This window comes from Artibeus jamaicensis, unplaced genomic scaffold, assembly GCF_021234435.1.
Source record: "Artibeus jamaicensis isolate MK-2021 breed Jamaican fruit bat unplaced genomic scaffold, CSHL_Jam_final contig_444, whole genome shotgun sequence".
NCBI lineage: Eukaryota > Metazoa > Chordata > Mammalia > Chiroptera > Phyllostomidae > Artibeus > Artibeus jamaicensis.
Genome location: NW_026521831.1, coordinates 7,907,911 through 7,930,260, shown reverse-complemented (window position 1 = coordinate 7,930,260; position 22,350 = coordinate 7,907,911). Strand labels below are relative to the sequence as shown.

General features: G+C 43.8%; 1 protein-coding gene across 3 annotated transcripts in view; it reads left to right on the top strand.

The window, feature by feature from the left end:
- UNC79 (unc-79 homolog, NALCN channel complex subunit) overlaps positions 1-22,350 on the top strand; it is a 162,292-nt gene that overhangs the window by 82,044 nt on the left and 57,898 nt on the right. The window contains exons 23-31 of one of the 3 annotated variants that reach the window (XM_053665978.1): positions 361-562; positions 1,200-1,379; positions 3,005-3,070; positions 10,092-10,378; positions 12,660-12,842; positions 13,648-13,810; positions 16,275-16,424; positions 17,005-18,213; positions 21,785-21,892. In XM_053665978.1, the coding sequence (XP_053521953.1) occupies positions 361-562; positions 1,200-1,379; positions 3,005-3,070; positions 10,092-10,378; positions 12,660-12,842; positions 13,648-13,810; positions 16,275-16,424; positions 17,005-18,213; positions 21,785-21,892 (2,548 nt within the window). The remainder of the gene's footprint in view (positions 1-360; positions 563-1,199; positions 1,380-3,004; positions 3,071-10,091; positions 10,379-12,659; positions 12,843-13,647; positions 13,811-16,274; positions 16,425-17,004; positions 18,214-21,784; positions 21,893-22,350) is intronic. The other 2 variants (XM_053665979.1, XM_053665980.1) reach the window with 2 other exon arrangements.

Below are 22,350 nucleotides of genomic sequence, written 5' to 3'. Positions count from 1 at the left end.
AGAAATGATCCCGTGTGTGCTAAAAACATAGCTTTGAGTGTAAGCTTCTGTTGTGGAAACTACAGACATTATGAAAAGAAACATTGGTTTGAAGGTATTTGGATAAAAAATTGTAACATACATTTTGTTCATATTTCCGAGTCAAAATTCAAGGGATAGTCTACAGTTAGGAGAAGCTGCTCTTTTGTATTTTCCTATCAACATTTGCGATAAAAAAAGATTTCAGTTGGATCCTCCCACATTATAAATTAACAGATTGAGGCACTCACCTTGTTTCTCTGACTTTGCTTAGCGCGTTTGCTTTGAAGCGACATAGAGCTTCCCATCTGACCTCTCCCTCCCTTCCTTCCTCATCTGCAGGGGCTGTGTCTCTGTCTGGACTTCCAGTTTGACACCGTGGTGAAGGATCGACCCACAATACTGAGCAAGCTTTTGCTCTTGCATTTTCTCAAGCAAGATATTCCTGCCTTGAGCTGGGAGTTCTTTGTCAATAGATTTGAGACACTTTCTTTGGAAGCTCAGCTGCATTTGGATTGTAATAAAGAATTTCCTTTTCCTACAAGTAAGCAAAACTAAGAACTTGCTTTAAAGAGTTGTGGTTCCCAGGCTTGTGCTTGACAGACAGGCAGAGGATGTTCTGCACGCAGTTTCAGTTCCGATGACAGGGGATGCCTTGACTTCCGTGCTCAGTTTATCGAATGCTTGTTGAGTATCTGCTGCAGTTATCTGCAGGTTAACTACATGCTGGCATTCTGAAACCATAATCCTTCTCATTTCTCCGAGGACTTGTGAGAACCATCTGTGACACACACATATGCCCTGTAACTATTATTCAGTCTTCATGTTTGTAATGTTTGTGAGCAGGCTTGTGAGATAGATTTGTACCCTGCAAATCCATGCTCGCTTGCTGGCTTATTCCTCGGGTATCGACAGCCCTAAGTAGATTGGGGAAAGGCTTTGGTCACTCAACTAGTTATCCAGCGACAACAAAATTAGATCATTTAATCTTATTTAGATGATAGTCATGATGGGCGATCGTCATGATTTTTAATACAAAACTTACTAAGAGAGGAAGGTGAATGAGTTGTGTATCCACGAAAGATGGTTTTTAATCCTGAAAATACTCGCAGGCGGGTGGTTTCAAGCCAGCTGCCTGCCATAGCCAGTTAAGGCAAATAACCCCAGTCCCTCCCGCGCAGCCATCACCGCAGTGAGGACCAACGTGGCCAACCTCAGCGATGCCGCGCTGTGGAAGATCAAGCGGGCGCGCTTCGCCAGGAACCGACAGAAGAGCGTGCGCTCCCTGAGAGACAGCGTGAAGGGGCCCGCGGAGTCCAAGAGGGCGCTCTCCCTCCCCGAGACCCTAACCTCCAAAATTCGTTGAGTATCTTTTTTCATCTCTCCTTTAAGCCTGTTTAATGTCTTTCCGTTGACTGTTCACAGAGTAGCATATTTAGCAAATAGCTCAGCCATCAGGTTTGGCCTTCGAATCCCCCAGAGGGTCACCCCAGGGGTGTTAGTGCCCTGGGTGGCTTTTTCTAGTTTTGGGGAGAAGCAAAGCCCAGATCCAGCAGTAGATGGTTTTAAAGTGTGTAGGGGAGCAAATTCATTGGTGCCTGGCATGAAAGTGCAGCATTCGCTCCTAAGTCCTCAGAGGGGAAGGTTTGCTCCAGCCGGGTAACCTGAGAGCTTTCTGGAAGACACTTGGACAATTGTCACGCAAACCACAATAGAGGCAGCCACACAAGCGCCCAGACAAACTGACAGGAATGTTTGCTTTTGAGAAAGACAAATCAGACCAAGAAGTTGAATTCTGCCCAACTTTACCATTAAATTAAGACAATCCTCATTGCCAACTTAATAAAAAGACCATATATACTTAGTTTTTAAAGGTCTTTCTTTGTATTTCACTTTTAAAAAGAACAGAATCTTCTACGAATTTTTTTTTACATTACCAACTCACTGATGAACTCTAATGATTAGCAATGGCTCATGAATGAGAAATAACTAAAAATTCATAACTAAATCACCATATTAGTGAATGGATATAAATATATTAATTAGCTTGTATAATTTATTAAATGATTTATTTAATTTTTAACTGCTGTAAAGTTAATAAAATAACACCATAAAACATACTTCTTGTGCCCTGGCTGGGGTGGCTCAGGGAGTGAGTGCTGGCCTGTGAACCAAAGGGTCGCTGGTTCGATTCCCAGTCAGGGCACTTGCCTGGGTTACAGCCAAGGCCCCATTTGGGAGCTTGTGAGAGGCAGACGATGGACGTTTCTCCCACATTGTTGTTTCCCTCCCTCACTTCCTCCCTCCCTTCCTGTCTCTAAAAATAAATAAATAAAACCTTAAAAAAACATATTTCTTGTCCTATCAGAAGCTGAGAACTTGGCTTTTCCATTGGCATTCATCAGAAAACAGCCTTATGTAACATAACCATTTTTAATCATAAACATGATTCGATTTAATTTATCGCATTTTCTCTATTTTTCGACAAGCCAAAGAAATGTGGTACGTTGAACTTTGAAAGAACCAATACAAGCCCGTTAAGCAATCAATAATGCAGTTTTCAGAGTGCACAGGTAACCACAGGTGCCCATTGAACAAAGTCTCCTGTAGTCACGTGAGGCTCCAGCCGGAGCCGAATCGGGTCCTAGAGCCCAACCCCTGGACCCAGTACATCACAGCAACTAGAAGAATTCCCCAGCTCTTTTAGTACCTAACCGATCACTTTGGGGCATAAGGGTTTATTTCTTGTTCATTGAGTCACGTGACAATTTTGAAGATTAAGAATTAAAGTAACATGGAAGGGTGTTCTTGAGATTCAGGTGGAACCCCCGAACTTTGGTGATGCAAGCATCTTGTATGTGACATTAATGACAAATAGGAAAACGACTCTTGCCCCTGCTGTCCCATGCAGTTAGCACTGAGTGTATTTTCTAGGCTCAAGTTGTTTTTAATGCTTATTTAAATAGAGTTGTTGTTGATTTTTAAGCCATGAGGCTGACCAGGCATGAGCAGTCTGCTCCAGCTCTCGGTGGGACACCCGAACAGACACCAGGTGGGTACCTCTGACCTGAAGGGCTGTGTGCAACTGTCTGTCCCAGGCAGACAAGGCACAGACCAGAGTGACGTGTCCAGGACTCGCAGGCTCCAAGGGTCTTTCCCTAGACGCTCACGCATTTGAGCCCCTGAGATAGCAATTCTTTATATTTCACTGTTGGCAGATAACTTCGATCCTGTTAACTTTCGGTCCAGTAAGAAGCTTCATGTCATCTGAGTATGTGCTTCTCCCCAGAGAACCAGTATGATTAGAACCTGACCTAGTGCTTATATTTGTATGTGTATTTACACATAGAAATATTATGTTCATACGCATCTGCTCTAGGGAAAACACACATGTCATTTGCATTTTCAAAGGTTATGCATTTGACCCGCCATCATTCACCATCCCCTTAGCCATTCCTGATTCTTTGCAGTTCTGCATGTATTTCTGTCTCTCAGGGAAGGAGGATCTTATATTCAGCGTGGTATGGTGTATCTGTCATTTGATGTTCCATGAGAGGTTACATTTTATCCTGAAGGATCCTGAGGGTGGAAGGGACTCTGGCAAGACTATTACAGACCCCATCTTTTCTTTCTGTCTCAAGACTCAGTTGAAAAGCTAGTCTGTAGTATTATTGCTCAGTACGACAGTCCAGCCTCTCACATCTCTGGGAAAATGTGAGCATGTGTTTCTTAACATTAAGAAAAGCCTTCAGTCATCTGGTTGTCCCATCAAAGTGACCAGATGGAACGGGGACAAATAACAGTATTGTTCATATTACATATAAAGATAATTTACATGACACCACCATAAACAAAACTTGCTTGGATTTGGAAACTTATAAATTGCTTGTAAGACAATTTCAAGCTAGTTTCCTATTTTTGTGTTATTATTTGCTGGGCACTGAATGTTTTAACTTGGAAGCAAAGACGTGCCAGGGTATTTAGAAGACTGCAGGCTGGTTTAAAATAGTAATTGAATGGAAATTCAAGAACTCACTACTTGAATATACTGCTGTTCACGCAGGTCATGAGCTCCTCTGCGAAGACCTCCCATTGACTAGGCCAGAAGTAAAGCAGATGCTCTTTCATTGTTGCTTAAGGCTGGACTTTTGGGCACTGGATTTACAGTTTAGGCTCTGATCTTAGCACGCGCAGCTGACTTTGCAATGGAGATTCACTTGCGTAGAAGGTGTACCGTGCAAGACTTGGGATGAGCTGCATTCCTCTGTGACACCTACGAGTCAAACCAAACGCCTTGTGCACATATGTAAAATTCATAGAATGTTACAGTGGAAACATTATAAGTATGTCAATACTCTCAATTTACAGAAGAGGGAACAGAAGTTCCCAGAAAGGAGCAAGTGTCATGGGTTAGTTGATAGCACACAGATCTGGGTCTCAGGCCCAGAAGTCTGGGTCTCTCTGGCAAGGCACCTGTGGTCACTGCTAGCAGGGGAGCCACACCTTTGTTTAATCCCACCTGATGAAATACTCACACTTTCACCTGCTAATCTGAAATCGGCATAATAATGATTAGATATAAAGTGTACTTTCACTAACGCTGTGAGAACCAGGAATTCTTTGTCTTTGGTGATTCAGAACATTGTTGAATATTAACTGAATATAATGGAGTGGTCATGGGGTTTTATAATGGCATAATACTGAACAAACAGTATTCACTCCATGTGATCACAGGGAGCTCAATTGTATCTTGTTCTTCATCTCCTGAAATGAATCATTAAGCAGTAGTAGCTAGATAATAATAATAATACTTCATATATGTATAGTATTTCTATCTATAAAGAGTGTTTCTACACAAATCATCCAAGTTCAATTTTTACAATTGTGGATAACTGTAAAGTATTACTTTTTTCCACTTTACATACAGACAGGAGCACTGAGGTCCTGGGGAATTAAGAAATTCTTCTTAGATGATTTGCTGAAGCTCACATGTTACTAACTAGTTAGGAGTAGAACTGATGCTTGAATCCAGGAGACTTGATTTGCTTTTTTCCCCACTATAGCAACCCCTTGATGAATTGGCTTTAGGGTGTTCCTACCCTTGGGGACATGAGCACACTGGTCTCGTTATGGAGCTGACCTGGGCATTCAGGTCCGTCACAGTGAGCAGCCAGTAAGCCCGTGGGCATCCAGACCAACGCACCTTTCCAGTCATAACCCAGCGACTGCTCTAGGCAAGGGTGTCCGACCTTTTGGCATCTCTGCACCACACTGGGTTGGTGCAGAGATGCCAACCCAGAAAAGAAGAAGAGTTTTCTTGGGTCACACATTAAACATGTTGTGACACATAATGTCTTAAGTAAATTTATGGTTTTGTGTTGGGCTGAATTCACAGCCCCCGTGGGTCACAGGTTAGACACCCCAGATCTAGGCTGTCCCAGTCCCTAAGGAGACATGGATGCTCTACTGCAGCCTTTGGAGAAATCTGGAGAAATCTTCTGATCGCTTGGTCTGAGTTTGTACAATATCAAAAGGAGAAGGTGTCCTGTGCTGGGTGCCTGATGCCAGGTAGCATCGGCAAAACTTGTCCTAATCTTTCCTGCCTCCCTCTTGGTGTCCCAGCCCAGAGACTCCAGATTGCTTCTCTTTGCTCTCTCTCTTTCTTTCTAGAAAGATGGTTTGCAATTCATATTTTCACTAACATCAAAATACCTATTGATCATCGTGATCCAGTAAGTCAAAGAGTAAAGTTTTTTTTAAAATTTTTTGTAGGAATGCTCTTGTTTGAAATGGTAGTTTTGGGAAATGACAGCGTCTGTCGAAGCACCTGCTGTACTAGCAGATATGAAGAATGCAAAGATTCATTAAACATTTTTATACTCCCAAGTTGTTTATAGTCAAGTAAGAGAGATCAAGTATGAACATAAGAACTCTCATCCAGAGTGGAAGTGTCAGTACTACAGTTCTGTTCCTGTTAAATGCAATGGGAGGACAGCTGTGAAATGGGAAGCAAGGTGTGAAAAGTCACGCCTGGACTGGTGGGTGGGATGTAGACTCACAGTGATGGGGTTTGGGGTAGGAAGAGGCAAAGGCAGGGGTGGGGAGCATATGGAGGTAGTCACCAGCCCCAGCTTCATGGCCCTACTGTGGCTGTGTGCACGCGTGACAACTGCTGTGAATGAAGCTTTAGGCTGAGTTAATGAGCTGGGGAGACCAACGAGTCAGTGAAGCTAGAACTATGAAAATAACGCAGCCTCGTCTGTAGTGCTTGATCATTTGGCTTCTCTCGGGCAAATGCAGAGTGAGCTCATGGGAGGGGTCCTTTCTTCCTCTACGTAATCGTAATCGTCACTTGTTGGTTTGGTGTGGGGTCAGTGAGTTGACTTAAACAGAGGAATTGTTTTTTGTTTCCCTAGCAACTTCCTTATTGTTTCAGGACTTCATCAGTTTTTCTCCTGTAGAGAAGACAAGATCTGAAATACTTACTTGAATTCAGTGTGTCAGACACCGCCCCAGTTTCTGTGAAGGATATAAGAACCCATCAAACATAGCACTTGCCTTCAAGGGGCCTTGGCTCTTCCAGGGGAAATTAGGCAGCTAGTGAATAAACAGTTCTGCCTTGGTAACAGTTCTTTGTCACATGAAAGTTAGGAAGTGCTAAAGGAAACTTCCCTTCATCCTTCCCTCCCTTCCTCCCTCCCATCTTCCCTCCTTCTTTGACTTTGGGGGTTTACAGAGTATGGGGATCACATCCAGTTGCTGCAGGGTGGGTGGGCACATGGAATAAGAATGGCTTCTGGGGACCAGACCCCTAGGGTTAAGTTGGGGGTGAGGGTGGAGGGCCACTTTCCAAGGCGAAGAGAGCACCGCAAGCAAAGACCTAAAGGCAGGAAAATGCTGGCGACATCCTGAGACCCAGGAGCATCCTGGCTCGTGAGGAGGATGTTGAGCATTTGGGGTGGACTGGGAAGAAATAAGTCTGGAAGAGCAGATCCTGATCCGCCTGGTTTCAAATCATCTGAGTAAATAAGATCGTATCATACCATGGGGGGTGAATTCGTTGTTGCCACTCTGTGGGCAGATCACGATGGGCCCCGCCCATGTTAAAGGTGTAGCGGAAATAGCTCTCTGCCTCACCACGATGAAGATGCTTACCTTTCTCTCCATAGAAATGATACAACCAAATGTCTTAACACGTTAAATCTCTATAGTTAAAACATATTCAGGAATTTCATGGAATAGAACTCAAAAATGCTTTAATTGTCCACCTTAGAGAAAATATTGTAGGTATTTAGTTTTAAAGTGGAAATTTTGTACCCTTTATTGATAGTGAAATAGTATTTTTATCAACAAAGAATATCCCAACTTTTCTAAGCTCATTTTTCTCACGGATTTGATGAAGGTAACTTTTCTTAATGAAGAGTGTACCGGTCACAAGCCTATGGTATTGTGAAGAAAGACCATATATGAAACACAGATTTGCAAAAGCCCACCCTGGAGTGGTAATTATTGGGAAGAAAAGAGATCTCCCTCCCCCATACTTTATGCAATTGGCCCCATTTACTAGTCCTTTTTCAGTCAGTTTAAAGGTTTGTTAAAGAGCATTCTGTCTCAGTTATTCAGAGAAAGCAGCAAACTTAATGCGAAAGCATTGAAGACCAGTGAAGAATTTAATATGGGGACAGGGTGTTAGTGAGATGATAGTCATTGAGAAAATGTGATTTGATGGCAAAAAGCTAAGGTTACAGACTCTTAAAATGAATGTTTTCTTACAATGAGAAGAATTTGGACACATTTAAAGGGGAAAAGCCTGGTGGTTTATTTTCTAGACCTGAACTGGGATAGAATAAAACAGGGAGCTTAGCCTGGAGTTCCCTCTCCTCCCTACTGAGGTTCCTTGTTTCCAGGGCTAAAAATCAGAGGGGCTGCTCCTTCTCCCGCCCTCCTTGATTCTACTTTTAACTTTGGGGCTTTGGCGTCAAGCCGATCTGGACTTGGAGGTGACTTGGCAGGACTCAGTGGTTCGCGCTGTCTGAAACCTGCCCCAGAGCTGAGATGGACTGAGGAGTGAAGCTGTATTGTAACAGCCGTCACTTGTCGCTGTGGGATCAGTGATTCCTGCAGGAAGCCCAGCTCTTCACACTTGCCGCAGTCTTGGCCTGGGTTTGCCCAAAGCAGTAACTTACCTTCTTCCACTTGGAAAAAGTATTTTTTCCCTCATAGTCTGGAGGAAAAAAAATCAAAATGAAATGTTTCAAGGTGGAAAGAGAGTTTTCTACACTGTTTCTATTTTGTTTTGTGAGGATTTACACAGGTACAGCTTTGGTCTGATCTATTTGGAACATTTAATTTTATTATACAGCAGTGCTTCACATTATTGGGTTCTCAGTGAAATAGGGTGATTTTTTTGTATGAAGGCTGATGCATGGCTAATAAGTAATGATAATATTAACAATTAATTCATTAACTACTCTTCCTGTGAGACACCATCATAAATAAATTCTTAGGTTTTATTTGAATAATTTTTGGAAAAAAACTTCTCTGAAGTACATTACACATATTTTTTCCATACAGAACAGACTCTGGGACAGAAAAGGTTCGAGTCCTGGGGTCACGGTGAAGTTGGTCAGGTGCTTTTCCCTCTGTTCGAGGCTCTCTGCCTTACTTGGTTTTGCTGTTCTTTCACACATTGCAAACCTTCCCTTCTCAGTATGTCCCTTTTGAACAGACCAGCATTCTTCTGATCATCTGGGGAAACTGGACAACTCAGCCCTTATGTGTTGTTCTAACTTAGTCACTTCTGAACTTGACATTACCTTCATGCCACTGCTAACGAGAAAAGTGTTTGGGCTCGAGGCAGCTGTTTCCACAGTCTCCAGAAACATTTCGTCTCTGGCCTCTCTTGGCTGTGTGCTGGAAGATTGGGATTTTGCCGAATCGGTTGACGAGCTGGTGGATATAAATTATGACCTAGCTCTTTGTTATATCCTTTATACCATCATTAAATAAATGTGATCAAGCTCTGGTTTGTAACAGTTTGTAACCAAGGCTTGTCAGCATTTAGCCAAACTTTTCCCTGCGGGATGAAAGGTGAGGATGCTGCAAAAACGGTCTTCAGTTTAGAAGACGCAGCTTGTCAAAGGAAGGACAAGAATAAGCCCCCAAACAGCAGTAAAGAATAACAACTCTCACTCTTCCTTCCCCCAAAGCCCTAAGCTAAACCAGATCAGAAGAGGCAGAAAAACAAGAGAGACAGGGTGTAATTTCTGACTCTGAAAAATAACAGAGAAAGTCAGTGTCCGGGAGCTGCTTGGATGTAATTGTCTGTTCGGCTAAGAATAAGTGAAGGGCTAAGATATTTTTTTCTTTCCATGTGAACTTTCAGCTCACCTTCATGTGGCATTTTTTTCTTTTTTCTGTTTTTAAAAGTTCATGCTTCCTCCTTTCTGTCTGTGGTCTCCCCTCCCTGTATGATTCTCATTACACTCAACAGGGCTTATAATTTGCTATTTATAATTCGGACTGTGTCATGCAAAGACTACACATGGCTCATGTCTCAGGATTTGAAACAGAAAACTTATTCTTCACCAGCTGATTTGTGAACATAACTGAATCGAGATAATAGTTTAAACAAAATAACCCAGTGAATGTTTTTGTGCCCAGTGGGTTTTAGATTTTCTTTTTGTGGTTATTCTCACATGTTCATTTCACAAAGCTGGAAGGAAAACCTGTCTTTGTTGCTGAGAATAAACCTCTGCCACGTTCTTTAAAGCCCTAAATGCAAAGTTTCTTTAGGTATTTATCTCGCTGCTCGAAGATAAACCAGCTGTGTAGTGCCCCCGTTTTTATTTCTATTTCCTTATTACTCCCCATTACTTAGTAGTGGATGGATTCAATAACTTTCTTGGACTAATGCTTTGCTTAGTAGGCTATATCGTGCCTTTAAGTTTTTCTAGAAAGAACCTTTAAATATTTATGGCAGAGGAATGGTGATTGATCAGAAATGAGTTTTTAGTGTCAGTTTGCTTCTGGAGGGACCGCCCACCCAATGATGGCCTTCCTTGTACCCACAGGGCAACAGTCCCCCGAGAATGACAACACCATCAAGGACCTGCTCCCAGAGGATGCTGGAATCGACCACCAGACAGTCCACCAGCTGATCACAGTGCTCATGAAGTTCATGGCCAAGGATGAGAGCAGTGCCGAGTCAGACATCAGCAGTGCGAAGGCCTTCAACACGGTCAAGCGGCACCTGTACGTCTTACTTGGCTATGACCAGCAGGAAGGTTGCTTCATGATTGCGCCTCAAAAAATGCGCCTGTCAACTTGCTTTAATGCATTTATTGCAGGAATTGCCCAAGTAAGTGTAATACAGCTTTCGGAAGTCATACCATTAGACTGTCAGTAGAAGCAAGTAATTGAATTCCATTTAGCCAACACTGGTTGAGTGGAAAGGTTTGTACAAGTTCCTTTATTTAAGGCAGGAGCATGTGGAGGTGAATATAAAGATGAGTAACACTCAGTAACCTGATGTCATAAAGGGAGTTTGGGATTTATTTGGGGGGGGTAAAACATACAGAACATAAAATGGACTATTTTAGCCATTTTTAAGTGTATAATTCAGCAGCATTAAGTACATACACATCACTGTCATCACCACCACCATCCATCCCAGAACTTTTTTTCCATCCTAAACTGAAACTCTACCCATTGAACGATAAGCCATGTGGGATTTTTGTTTGTGGGTGTTTTTTCTTTTCCTTTGTAAATTTTTACTGAATTTACCGGGGTGGCATTGGTTAATAAAATGATATAGGTTTAAGGCGTCCAGTTCTATGGCACATCATCTGATTATTGTGTTGTGTGTTCACCACTGAAAGTCATGTCTCCCTCCATCACCATTTGTCCCTCTTTTGTCCTGTTCTACCTCCCCATTCCCCTTTTGCCTCTGGTCATCACCGTACTGCTTTTGTTATTTTTAATCCTGTTCCTTTCCAGCTTCAAGTAAAGGGTTGAATTAATCATACAATTTACTCCGTGTTGCATTATCATTATTGGCTATTCCATGTTTGTTTGCTACTTCTAACTGCTGGGTCATATGCCAGCTGTACAACTACCTGCATTAACTATCCACCCCCCTGCCCAGGGTTGGGCACTCATGTGGCTCCCAACTGCGCATGACCCCACGCAGCTCAGCAGTGGGCATCCTTGTATGGGCACCTTATCCACAAACCTGGGAACTCCTTTGAGATATGGATCCAAGAGCAGCATTAAGGGATTACAGGGTATATTGTGGGCCTACTTTGACCAGTGCTGCAAATCTGATTCTCCAGAATGGCTGCATAGTCTGCAAAGGTTATAGGACTTGGGGCTAGAGAGACATGCATACTAATTTCAGCTCTGCCACTGTTACTAACTGCTATGGCCTTAAGCGTCCTCTGTTTGCTCATTGGTTACAGACTTTTTTTCAAAGATTAGAGACAACATATTGCAAGGCTCCTGGCTTAGTGCCTGTCTCATGGTAGGAACTCAGTGATGGTAGCTGTTATCAATGAGCACAAATAGATTGTAAAATAATGAAAACAGACAAGCAAAGCGGGAGCGATACGAGTGTAGTTGTCTCTTGCTGATGCCGGTAACTAGATGGAGTGGCATGAGCGCTCAGCTGTCTGTGACGAAGAGAGGACACTCGGTTTCAGACACCCAGCACTCCCTCTCCTCCCCCTCCCTTCCTCCTTCCTTCCTTACATCTCCCTCTCTAAACCCATGCTACGTTTATTCATTTTAGAAATGTAACCAATGAATTAAAATACAGATCTCCAAAAAATCCTTGACAAAGCACCAACATTTTGGTGTATAGCACTGGCTCCAAATTTACACACACGCATGCAGATATCATATATGCACATGTATGCACGCATATACATGTCCATTTTAATAAGATCGTGTTGTACATATTGACATATGTATGTTTAATTTTTTAAATTGCAAAATATATTACCAAGTTCATATTATGTAAATAAGTTTGTTTCACATCCTATTTGATGGCTACATACTAGTCTATTGTGATTAAAAACACTCTTTTTATTAACTAATCCCGTATTGTTGAGTGTGTAGGTTGCTTTCAGTTTAGGGTGGCTGTGATGCTGAGCATCTTTATGCATGCATCCTGGCGCACTTGTCCAATTATTTCCTTAGGAGTATTTAACTGCTGTGTTGGAGGCGGTATGCTTTTTCCTACTCCGAATGTGATGCTAAATCGCTCTCCCGAAAGGTTGTATTGAGTAATACGGTGGTGTCTGATGTCCCCTTCTCCAAGTGATTTTCAATACTAGGTGTTTTGCTTGATTCCAGATTTTACTCTAGTTAATAGTGTAATAGGTCACTTTAATAGATAATTAAATAGGTAAGTTAAATAATTAGATGATTAAGTAGATTGCAACTTTTAATATACAAATTTTTAAAACATTTCTTATAAGGTTGGACTTTCCTCCTTTATGTCTATTGGCCATTACTTATTAATATTTTGCAAGATGCCTGTTAAATATTTTGCCTGTGTTTTGATAGTTCAAATTTTTCCTTTTGGCTTATAGGTATTCTTTATAGTTTTCCTTCAGTTATTAATTTCTTTCCTCTTTCAGGTAATGGACTATAACATTAACTTGGGAAAACACCTTCTCCCCTTGGTGGTTCAGGTGCTCAAATACTGCTCTTGTCCTCAACTACGGCATTATTTCCAACAGCCACCTCGTTGTTCCCTCTGGTCCCTAAAACCGCACATCCGGCAGATGTGGTTGAAGGCCTTGCTCGTCATCCTTTACAAGGTAAGCTGCCATAGCCCCGCCAAGAGACCTATACGGAGAATTCTGTAGGACAGTAATTTGACCTTCAGGAGAATTGTCATGTACAGTTAGTGCCGAGGAGCAAAGAACTGTTGGAATGAAAATAGAAATGGAGGCCCTATCAGTGTATTGTCTTGAAAACGTGTAGAACAAAAACAGGTGAATTGTAGGACATTGATCAACCACTTCTATTTACGATCAGAATCTGTTTTATCTACGTATTAATTCTTATGTCAGAAAACAAAGAAAAACACAGCAGAACCAGAGACGTGGAAACGTGGCACAGACTGACAGTTGCCAGAGGGCAGAGGGAGGAATGAATGGTGGAAAGAAGGGGAAGGGACTAGTCAAAGAACATGAACGACCATGGGCTTGAACAACAGTATGACGACTGACTGTGGGAGCAGGGGAGTGGGCTGGGCAAAGGAGGGCAAAGGGGTGGGGTGGGGAGTTGGAACTGTAATAGAATAAACAAGAATTAAAAGAGAAAATTAATTATTGTGCAAAAAAGGAAACTATTGAAAATTGTACTCATACAGCAAATGTTTTTAATATGCCAAATAATTTTCCTGAAAGGGATTGTAACTACGAACTGGCATGTGTGCAAGAGGAGGAGAATATGGTCTCTTTTCAGAATAAGGCCATGTTAAGAATTTATGTTTTGGTTTTTTTGTATTTTTCTTTTTATCCCAAAGGAACCCCGAGAAAAATACCTAGCAAGCTCAAGTACAAAACTTCCCCTTCAAAATAACCGTCTGTGTTTTTCTGCCTTCATTTTCTCGTGCAGTATCCATATCGAGACTGTGACATCAGCAAGGTCCTGCTGCATCTGATTCACATAACAGTCAACACACTCAATGCGCAGTACCATAGCTGCAAGCCCCACGCCACGGCGGGCCCTTTGTACAGCGACAACAGTAACATAAGCAGATACAGCGAAAAGGAGAAAGGTACTTTGCGTGTCTTGAGTCTATGCTGACCTGAGCTTGACTGCGTGCTACATTCCTAGGCAGGGTTTCTCTCAGGAGCTAGAAGAGTACCCCTGGGTATCATTCTGGAGTCAAAAAATCACTTCCTGCTTCACTGGTTTTCCAACTTCCCCGTGAACGTTGCTGCCTTCATTTTTGAAAAAGGAGCATTCCAGAGAAATAATTAACATGCTTCTAAAGTCCATTTTATAAGAGATGGTGTTTGGCCCAGCGTGTCTGCTTTTGGTTAAGGAGCCTCTGTAAGCCTTTTCCTACGTGATGGAAATGCCTTGCTTTGGGCTGTGAGGTGCATCTCGGTCGGCACCTAGTGGAGCCACGGGACCTTGTCAGTCTCTCGTTGGCTCCTGAACTCTGCACTCGCAGGTTTGAGTGGAGTGTAAATTTGCTGAAGTGCATTTTCCTAGCTGCCTTATTCAATACAGATTGATTTAAGGCAATGGCAATGAAATATTTTTGCTGCATAAGTTTACATTATTTCTAATATCGATGTTTTTTATATTGCTAGCTTTTCCATAAAGGAGGCAATAGAATAAAACTTTAGAGTAAAACTGTAGCCTGAAGGTTTTTAGGTGAGAGCTGAAGAGCCAAGTGTATATCTTGAGTGCATGTCACAGGGTGACTAGACTTGTGAAAAAGGACATCAAGTTCAATCCAAGGAGAAAGCCAGGTGTCCCGAGACCCTTTGGGCTGTTAGATAGAGTTGTGTAGTGGTTTGACTGACTGCTCTGGAAATACCTCAATGGGATGGATCGGAGCCAGTGTTCCGTTGTTGGTTTATTGCTGCAAGGTCCAAGGGTCTTGGCTGGTCATGGACGCAACTCCGAGTACTAAGTTTTTTTAGTTCTGGTACCAGTCAGATCCTTTCTGAAGAACGTCCTGTTTACCAGTTTAGGGCCTGGTTCTGGGACGTTAGGTAGATTCAGTTACACTGTGGATGTCCTCAGTGTGAGCTCAGTGTTTGGGCCGGTCCCAGATGAACCTTTCTTTCTGGGGCAGGGTGCCGTCTTGGGGCCCTTCTGTCTCTGCACATCAGCACAGTTGAGAATTATGTCAAAGTCATGTAATGGAAATCACACAACTCTGTCTTCAAAACCTCTGTGTTTTAAAGGAGCATGTTTCTATAAAGGCAATAAAAAAATAAACCAAATCACCGTGTTGCATTGCTCCCAGAAACACAGGCATTTGATTGGCTTTCCCATCTTTGTGGAAATTCACTGAGAGTTTTATATCCATTTTGATTAACATTTTTTTAATTTGATGAAAAGATTAATCTTCTCAGTTCATCTAGCATCCGCTTCAAATGTCACTGCCTTGGAGGCTCTTGTGTGTTAGGACAGGATCTAGCTGAATCCTGTCTATACGCCCCCTGTAGTCAGGGAGTGTAAAATAATCATAATGGCACCTAAGCCTCACTTTGGTGTGTAGGTAGGTAGGTCAATTCCATTTATTGAGATATTTATAAAGTGCATTTTAGTAGCCTTTTCTCATGCTGCTTTGTACATACGTGACTTTGGCCTTTCCAAAGCATGAAAGAAGAACGTTTGAAATTAAGTGAACTTTATGGGTGGCCGTGTAGCAACCCCTTCCTTACTGATACGGTTTTGGGTTTATCTTTGATTCAGAAGTGGCCAGATGGGGACAGAAGAGGGCAGAGAGACAGGCTTGACAGGTGCTCTAGTGACTAGTGTGTTTATGGAGCCTCAGGAAGACGAGTCAAAGATTCCTTCTGGAATTCATAATAGTTACACCCGGCAAACTCCTCGGAGAAGAGTCTTCACAAGGGGGAAATGTTATTTTCTGTTTTCTTTTTCCTTTGTTTACTCTTTCAGTCCATAATCATTTGTGGAGCTTCTGAGATGACCAGTGGCTTTTCTAAGCTTTTTCTGTGTGTTGTGTGTTTCATTACCAAATGTAGAGTACAGTATTTTGCATTCACAAAGTATAAAGTGCATGTACTGTTAGGCTGTGTCTATGCCAGTTCTCAAATCCCAGGAAGGCATATAGTTTTGGAAAGAGTGAGAGCCACTCATCGTGTGTAATTTTCTTTTGCCAAAGTAGCCTGAAAATTCACCCAAAGCAGGGATGTTGGGCAGTACTGCGAGTCCCCGACATGCATGTCTTATCTGGTTTTAAGTGCACCGGAAAGCTTCTGCCTGAAGGCTCTGGCGGAGCACTGAGGTGCCTCTCTTGCAAATGCTGCCAATTGTCATATGGACAATGAGGGACAGCCTTGTAACAGGTTGCTCTGTCCGACACATGGATGATTGGATCTGGGTGAAATGCCCAGCCACGGCTGGACTTGGGCTGGCGTGGAAACCACCCCAGACGTGGTTCCGTGTGATGCTTCCATTGAAATGCTTGTGTAGACACAGCCTAAGAGAGAGTAACCTCTCAAGTGTAATTTTGACTTTCTCTCCCCAATTAGAAGAAGATAGTGTTTTTGATGAATCTGATATTCATGACACACCTACTGGACCCTGCAGTAAAGAGTCTCAAACTTTTTTTGCAAGATTGAAAAGGATAGGCGGCAGCAAAATGGTGAAATATCAGCCGGTTGAGATGAATGTGCAGAGAAGTATGAATTTTTTCCTCTTAGTCATTTTATGCAGAAATGTTGTACTCTACCGTTTGTTTGGGGTGAAATCTTAATTTTATTGCGTTACTACACATTTTAATACCGTTGATTTTATCTATATGTATGCACAAACAGTATATATATACATCCACATTTATATATATACGTGAACTGACAGATACATCATTAATGTCATGACTGTCCTAGAGGGCCATTGCTTGATTTGATTTGTTGCAAAATGTTTGCTTCTCTTCCACACAATTTGAATTACATTTTGCTAGCTCTGCCCCGGCCCAAAGCGATCTCCTCTCCCGTGTACAAATGAACAGAGCTGAGGAATTATCCCGAAGCCTGATTTTGGAAATACGATCTTAGACTGCCATTGTGGGTTCTGGCATTCCAAAGGTTTCTGGGTTCTGAAATTACAATGAACCTTACAAAAACTTGGCCGGAAGGTCAGCGTGGCCTTCTGGTGGAGCTGGGGTAGCGATTTATGCCAACTGTGTGCCCAAGTGCGAGGGGGAGAAAGCATGGTGACATCTCCAAGTGAAATAGTACTAGCTTTTTCTGTTTTAATCAGGTGAAATAGAGCTGGCTGAATATAGAGAGACGGGTGCATTACAAGACAGCATTCTCCACTGTGTGAGAGAAGAAAGCATTCAGAAAAAAAAGCTGCGCTCTTTAAAACAAAAATCTCTTGATATAGGGAACGCAGACTCCCTGTTGTTTACATTAGACGAGCACCGTAGGAAGTCCTGCATAGACCGGTGTGACCTAGATAAGCCCCCCGCCCAGGCGGCTTACATCACGCCCCGAACGCACGACCCCGGACGTCCCCGCCAGAATTCTGCTGCCAGGCCTGAGGGCGCTGAGAACTCTGCCTCGGAAGGTTTTCAGGAATCGCGGAGGCCCGTGATTCCAGAAGTTAGGTTGAACTGCATGGAGACCTTTGAGGTCAAAGTTGATTCCCCCATGAAGACTGCTCCTAAAGAGGATTTAGATCTGATTGATTTGTCCTCTGATTCTGCGTCGGGGCCCGAGAAACACTCTGTGCTCTCGACGTCTGACAGCGACTCCCTGGTGTTCGAACCTCTTCCCCCTCTCCGAATAGTAGAGAGTGACGAAGAGGAGACCATGGACCAAGGAAACGATGGTGCCTCTGGTAAAAATGCTGCCTCCTCACCCTCCCTCCCCAGCCCCCTGTCTGTCCTCAGCCTGAGCACAACCCCCCTGGTGCACGTAAGTGTGGAGGACTGTTCCAAAGACTTTTCCCCAAAGGACTCAGGAAACAATCAGTTGGCAGGCGACAAGGACTCCAGTCTCATAGCTCTGGAAGACCCCCCAGACTCTGCAGAATTATCAAAGCTGGGGGCACTGCAGGAGTTTCCTTGTGGCAGCCCGCTGACACTCAAACAAAAACGGGACCTCCTTCAGAAGTCATGTGCTCTCTCTGAGATATCACTGGATGATAATCTTGAGGCTGATGTCGAGGAAGAGACGCTGGGTGGGCTGGTGCCAAGTTCAGGGGCAAAAACCGTCCTCCTCAAAGTCCCTAAGGATGCCGAGAATCCAATGGAAAGTGAGAAGCCCGACACCAGTGCTGAGTCGGACACAGAACAGAATCCCGAGAGGAAGGCTGAAGAAGAGGGAGCCGAGGAATCCGAATTTAAGATTCAGATCGTCCCCAGGCAGCGGAAGCAGAGGAAGATCGCTGTCAGCGCCATCCAGAGAGAGTACCTCGACATCTCCTTCCACATCCCAGACAAACTGGGGGAACAGAAAGAGCCAGGTAAGCCAGCTCCCACCTCTCCTTCCTCCCAGACTTACACGCGAGTTTGTGCATCTTACTTGTTGGGACCTTGGCGCTGACTGTGCATAAATTCTCAGTCTTATAATGTCAGGGAGTGACATTATAATTGCTCCATAATCACCCCAAATCCTTCCTGCCTCGTTGCACGCATTGGATTCAGATGCAGTTCTGGTGGCTCCATAAATGTTCCTGTAGCTATTGTTTTTAAATTCTTGACCATCCTTGGCAGCAAAGAGGCAATGGTTAATTCATATCAAGATATTCCAAATATCATTTTAAACTTCTTCTATCAGCAAAAGTCATTCATTTGAACTCTGTTTGCTTTCTTTTTTCCCCTATTCTCTACTTTAGTGAGCCATGACAGAGTCTGACAGAGGAACAATCTTGACGAGCTAAAATGAAGCAGAGCGCTTAGAATACTTAAGAACTGACTGTGTAATCATTGAGGGCCACAGCTGATTGTGTATTTTAACCAGTGTTAGCAATCTGGTGGACATGTGTGCCCTCAGGAACCACCACGACAGAAAAGCCTAGTTGCCCAGTTACAGCTGAGACCCCAGTCCGTGGACACCACTTGATGGTGAACTTGTCCCCCAGCACATGGATTTTCTGCCTCAAAGTACCATTGCTTTTGTTTCCTTAGAGGCACCATTTCTAAGAAGGAGGACTTGCAAACCTGGCAACCCAGACATCCACCTCACCCCCAAACACGGTCTTTGGCAGTATTCCATAGTAGTGATCACGTACTTCTTCATCTCTCAGCTCAGATCTAAAAAAAAAAGAATGGGCCCTGGCTGGTGTAGCTCAGTGGGTTGAGTGCGGGCCTGCGAACCAGACAATCGAGGTTCGATTCCCAGTCAGGGCACATGCCTGGGTTGCAGGCCGGTTCCCTGCAGGCCATTTCCCAGCAGGGGACTCATGAAAGGCAACCATACATTGATGTTTCTCTCCCTCTCTCCTTCCCTTCCCCTCTAAAGATAAATAAATAAAATCTTTTAAAAAATAATTAAATAATAATTTAAAAAAAGAATGGGACCTCAAAACTATGCAATTGGTTAGGGATGATGATTTTATTAGCTTCAGAGACGATGGCATTGAGAACTGGCAAAGAGCTAGGAGACCCCGTTGTCTAGAAGAGGGCACTGGCGCCAAGGAGGTGATGTGCCTGCCCCGGGTCCCACGGCCAGGCAGTGGCAGCGTCAGGACTGTCTCTCGATTCTAGCCCCACTTCTCCCACTGCCCCCCACAAAAGCCCCTCCCAAGAGAAAGGGCTCAGCTCCTTCATTCGCATGGGTATTTCCCAAGGTTTCTAGCTGTTCTCTACCTCGGGGGACAGAGCCATGCACTCAAAGGGGCTCTGTAAAAATCTGTGGAATGGACATTAGTGTGTTTGTAAGAGGTCATGCTCCGGCCAGGCAGTGGGAGGAAAAAGATCCCGGTAATAACAAGAAAGTTTAAGAGGGTTTCTAGGGAACCTGGGATACCTTTTCATTGTTTGGAGCCAGGAAAACTTCTGTATGTAGATAGAGGAAGGAAACCAGGGAGGAAATTGGTTTTATATTAATTACGCTTGTTGCTAGAACAAGAGGAAGGTATCTGACAATTATAATAACACGTCCTTAAAGATTTTATGATATATATTGTACAGCCCTAAGAAGTTTGTATAGCACCGCACCTCTCGCAGGCGTACAGATCTCCTACCCGTCCTTGCTGGGTGTGGGCAGGAGCCCCGGGTGCCCAGAGTAAGACTCACTCCCCCAGACCTTCTCCCCTCTGTCAGCTGGAGTCCAGGGAGGCCCAGACACCTACCGCTTCGGGCCCCTCCAGGGGCACAGCCTGGCCGCCACTGACCCCCTGGAGTCCACCAGGTCCAGTCTCGTTGTCCCTGAAGGAAGCCCTAGGCCACCCTTTATCTCCCTCGCTCTAATTTCCGTGAGGCCTTGACCATCTCCTCTTCTGGATCTTTCTCCTACTGTATTCTGATTTCTGAAACCCTCCCTTGGTCAGAAGAAATTCATGGTCCCTCATGAGCAAAATCCTGTACGTACCCTCTCCCCTGTTTCCTTCACCCCTCATGGAAGGTCTAATGGAAACCCAGCTGTCCCCGAGGACATGGCTTTCCCCACAGCCCTGTGCCCTTGGGTGGGGTTGGGGGTAGGCATCTTCCTGCTCCTCACTGTCCCCCTCAGCACCCCCCACCCCGGAATATGATCCAGGTGATGCAAGAGGCACAGGAGCACAAGCCCTATTTCGTGGGTGCTTTGCAGGCCTTTGGTCGCGTTATGCCTGCAAACGTTCGGTTGGCTGAGAAATTCATGTGGCTCCAATCACATGGCTGGAGCCACAGTCAGGAGGGGAAATACACTACCTTTTTAGTGGGAGGAACTTCAGAGCTGCATGGCAGGTGGTGTGGATTCAGGGAAGAGTAAGGCATTGGGGCCAAATCTCCGCAATATTGCATGGTACATGCTCATACTAAAAAATTATCGGTGGTTCATCTGAAATAAATTTTAACTGGGCATCTTCTGTTGTGTCTGGCCACCTAAATCTGCCTTCGTGTTATATCCAGAATCTGGCCCCTTCTGACTGCCTCCCCTGCCTCTACCCTGGTCGGAGCCACGATCATCTCTACCTGGGTCACTGCCATAGCCAACTAACTAGACCTCTGTCTTCTGCTCTTACCGACTTTGTGTCTTCCCAGCATGGCAGCCAGACTGATCCTTTAAAACATGAGATCATATCGTTCCTCTGCTTCAGACCCTCCACGGGCTCCCCGTATCTTTCACAGTGAAAGCTCAAGTCCTAAAATTCCTGGAACACTGCGCGTGGTCCGATTCTCATTAGCTCTCTGGCTTTATTTTGCACTGCTCTCTTCATGTCTTCTGCTCCGCCACAGTGGCCTCTCCCATTTCTTGAATAGTATTTATTTCACATTCGATACAGTCCCCGTTCTTAAATTGCTTATGCTTTAGCGAAGTTATAGACAAATAAATAGGAGATTACGTTAGAGTGTGTTCAGCTAGGGAGACATTAAGGACAGGGTGCTCTGGAATTCCATAAAGCGTCACCTGGCCCAGTGTTTTTTGTTTGTATTTTGAGGGGAGGGCCCCTAAACACCTTCCTGGAGGAGGAATTTTCTGTGTAAATTGAAGTGTAAATGATGAGAGGGTAGAATGATATGGGTGGAATGAAGCATAAGTGTTCTTTAGGTATTAGATGAAAAGGAATTCAGGGGGAGGCTCGGGGACCTGCTCATGGGCAGACAGTGTGAGCTCGAGAGCCTTAGTCTCATCATTGTGCTGTTGTGAGTCTCCGAGGGGCGTGTCCACAGATGCAGAGCGGTCTTGCGTAAAACCCCGAGACCGCTTTGCATGTAATTCCATCTGAGTAATTAGCCGGGTCAGAAAGCATACAATGGAAGATAATGGGTATAAAAGCAGAATGGGTGTGTTAGGCAAGAGGGGAAAAGGCATAGAAAAGGTTCTAGAGTTTTAAATAATGTCTATTTTAAAGGAATGTCCTGAGTGTTAAGTAATGTGTGTGTTTGTAGATCCCTCCGCTAAAGGACTCTCCACCCTGGAAATGCCTCGAGAATCTTCCTCCGCCCCCACTTTGGAAGCAGGGGTGCCAGAGACGAGCAGCCACTCTTCCATATCAAGTAAGACTTCTCGTACATTGATTGTGGAACATTATCTGCTGCATTATTTTCACTTTTCATACTCCCGGTATTTTTTCTTTTTTTAATGTGTTAGCTTCCTAGGTAACACTGTGTTGTATGGTCTCAGAGACCCTGGGGCATAGGCTGGCCTTTGTCAACATCTCAAGTGTTCGATGAATCACTATGGTTACCAATGGGCCAAGAACCCTAATTTGTTAAGGAATAATCACTGCAGTGCATCACTCAATAAAATAATAACTATATATTGCAGGCCTAACCATGGAACATAGAGCTGGTTTGGGACAAGTGGAAACATTGCCCATGGCAGAATTTTACATGGATCCCTTTAATTTGAGTCACTTTCCTCACTGACAAAATTTTATCTCCGTTATCATAGAATAAATGCATCTGGCATCTCATGATTCCAACATCCTGGTTGAATGAAGCCCTTTTGGATC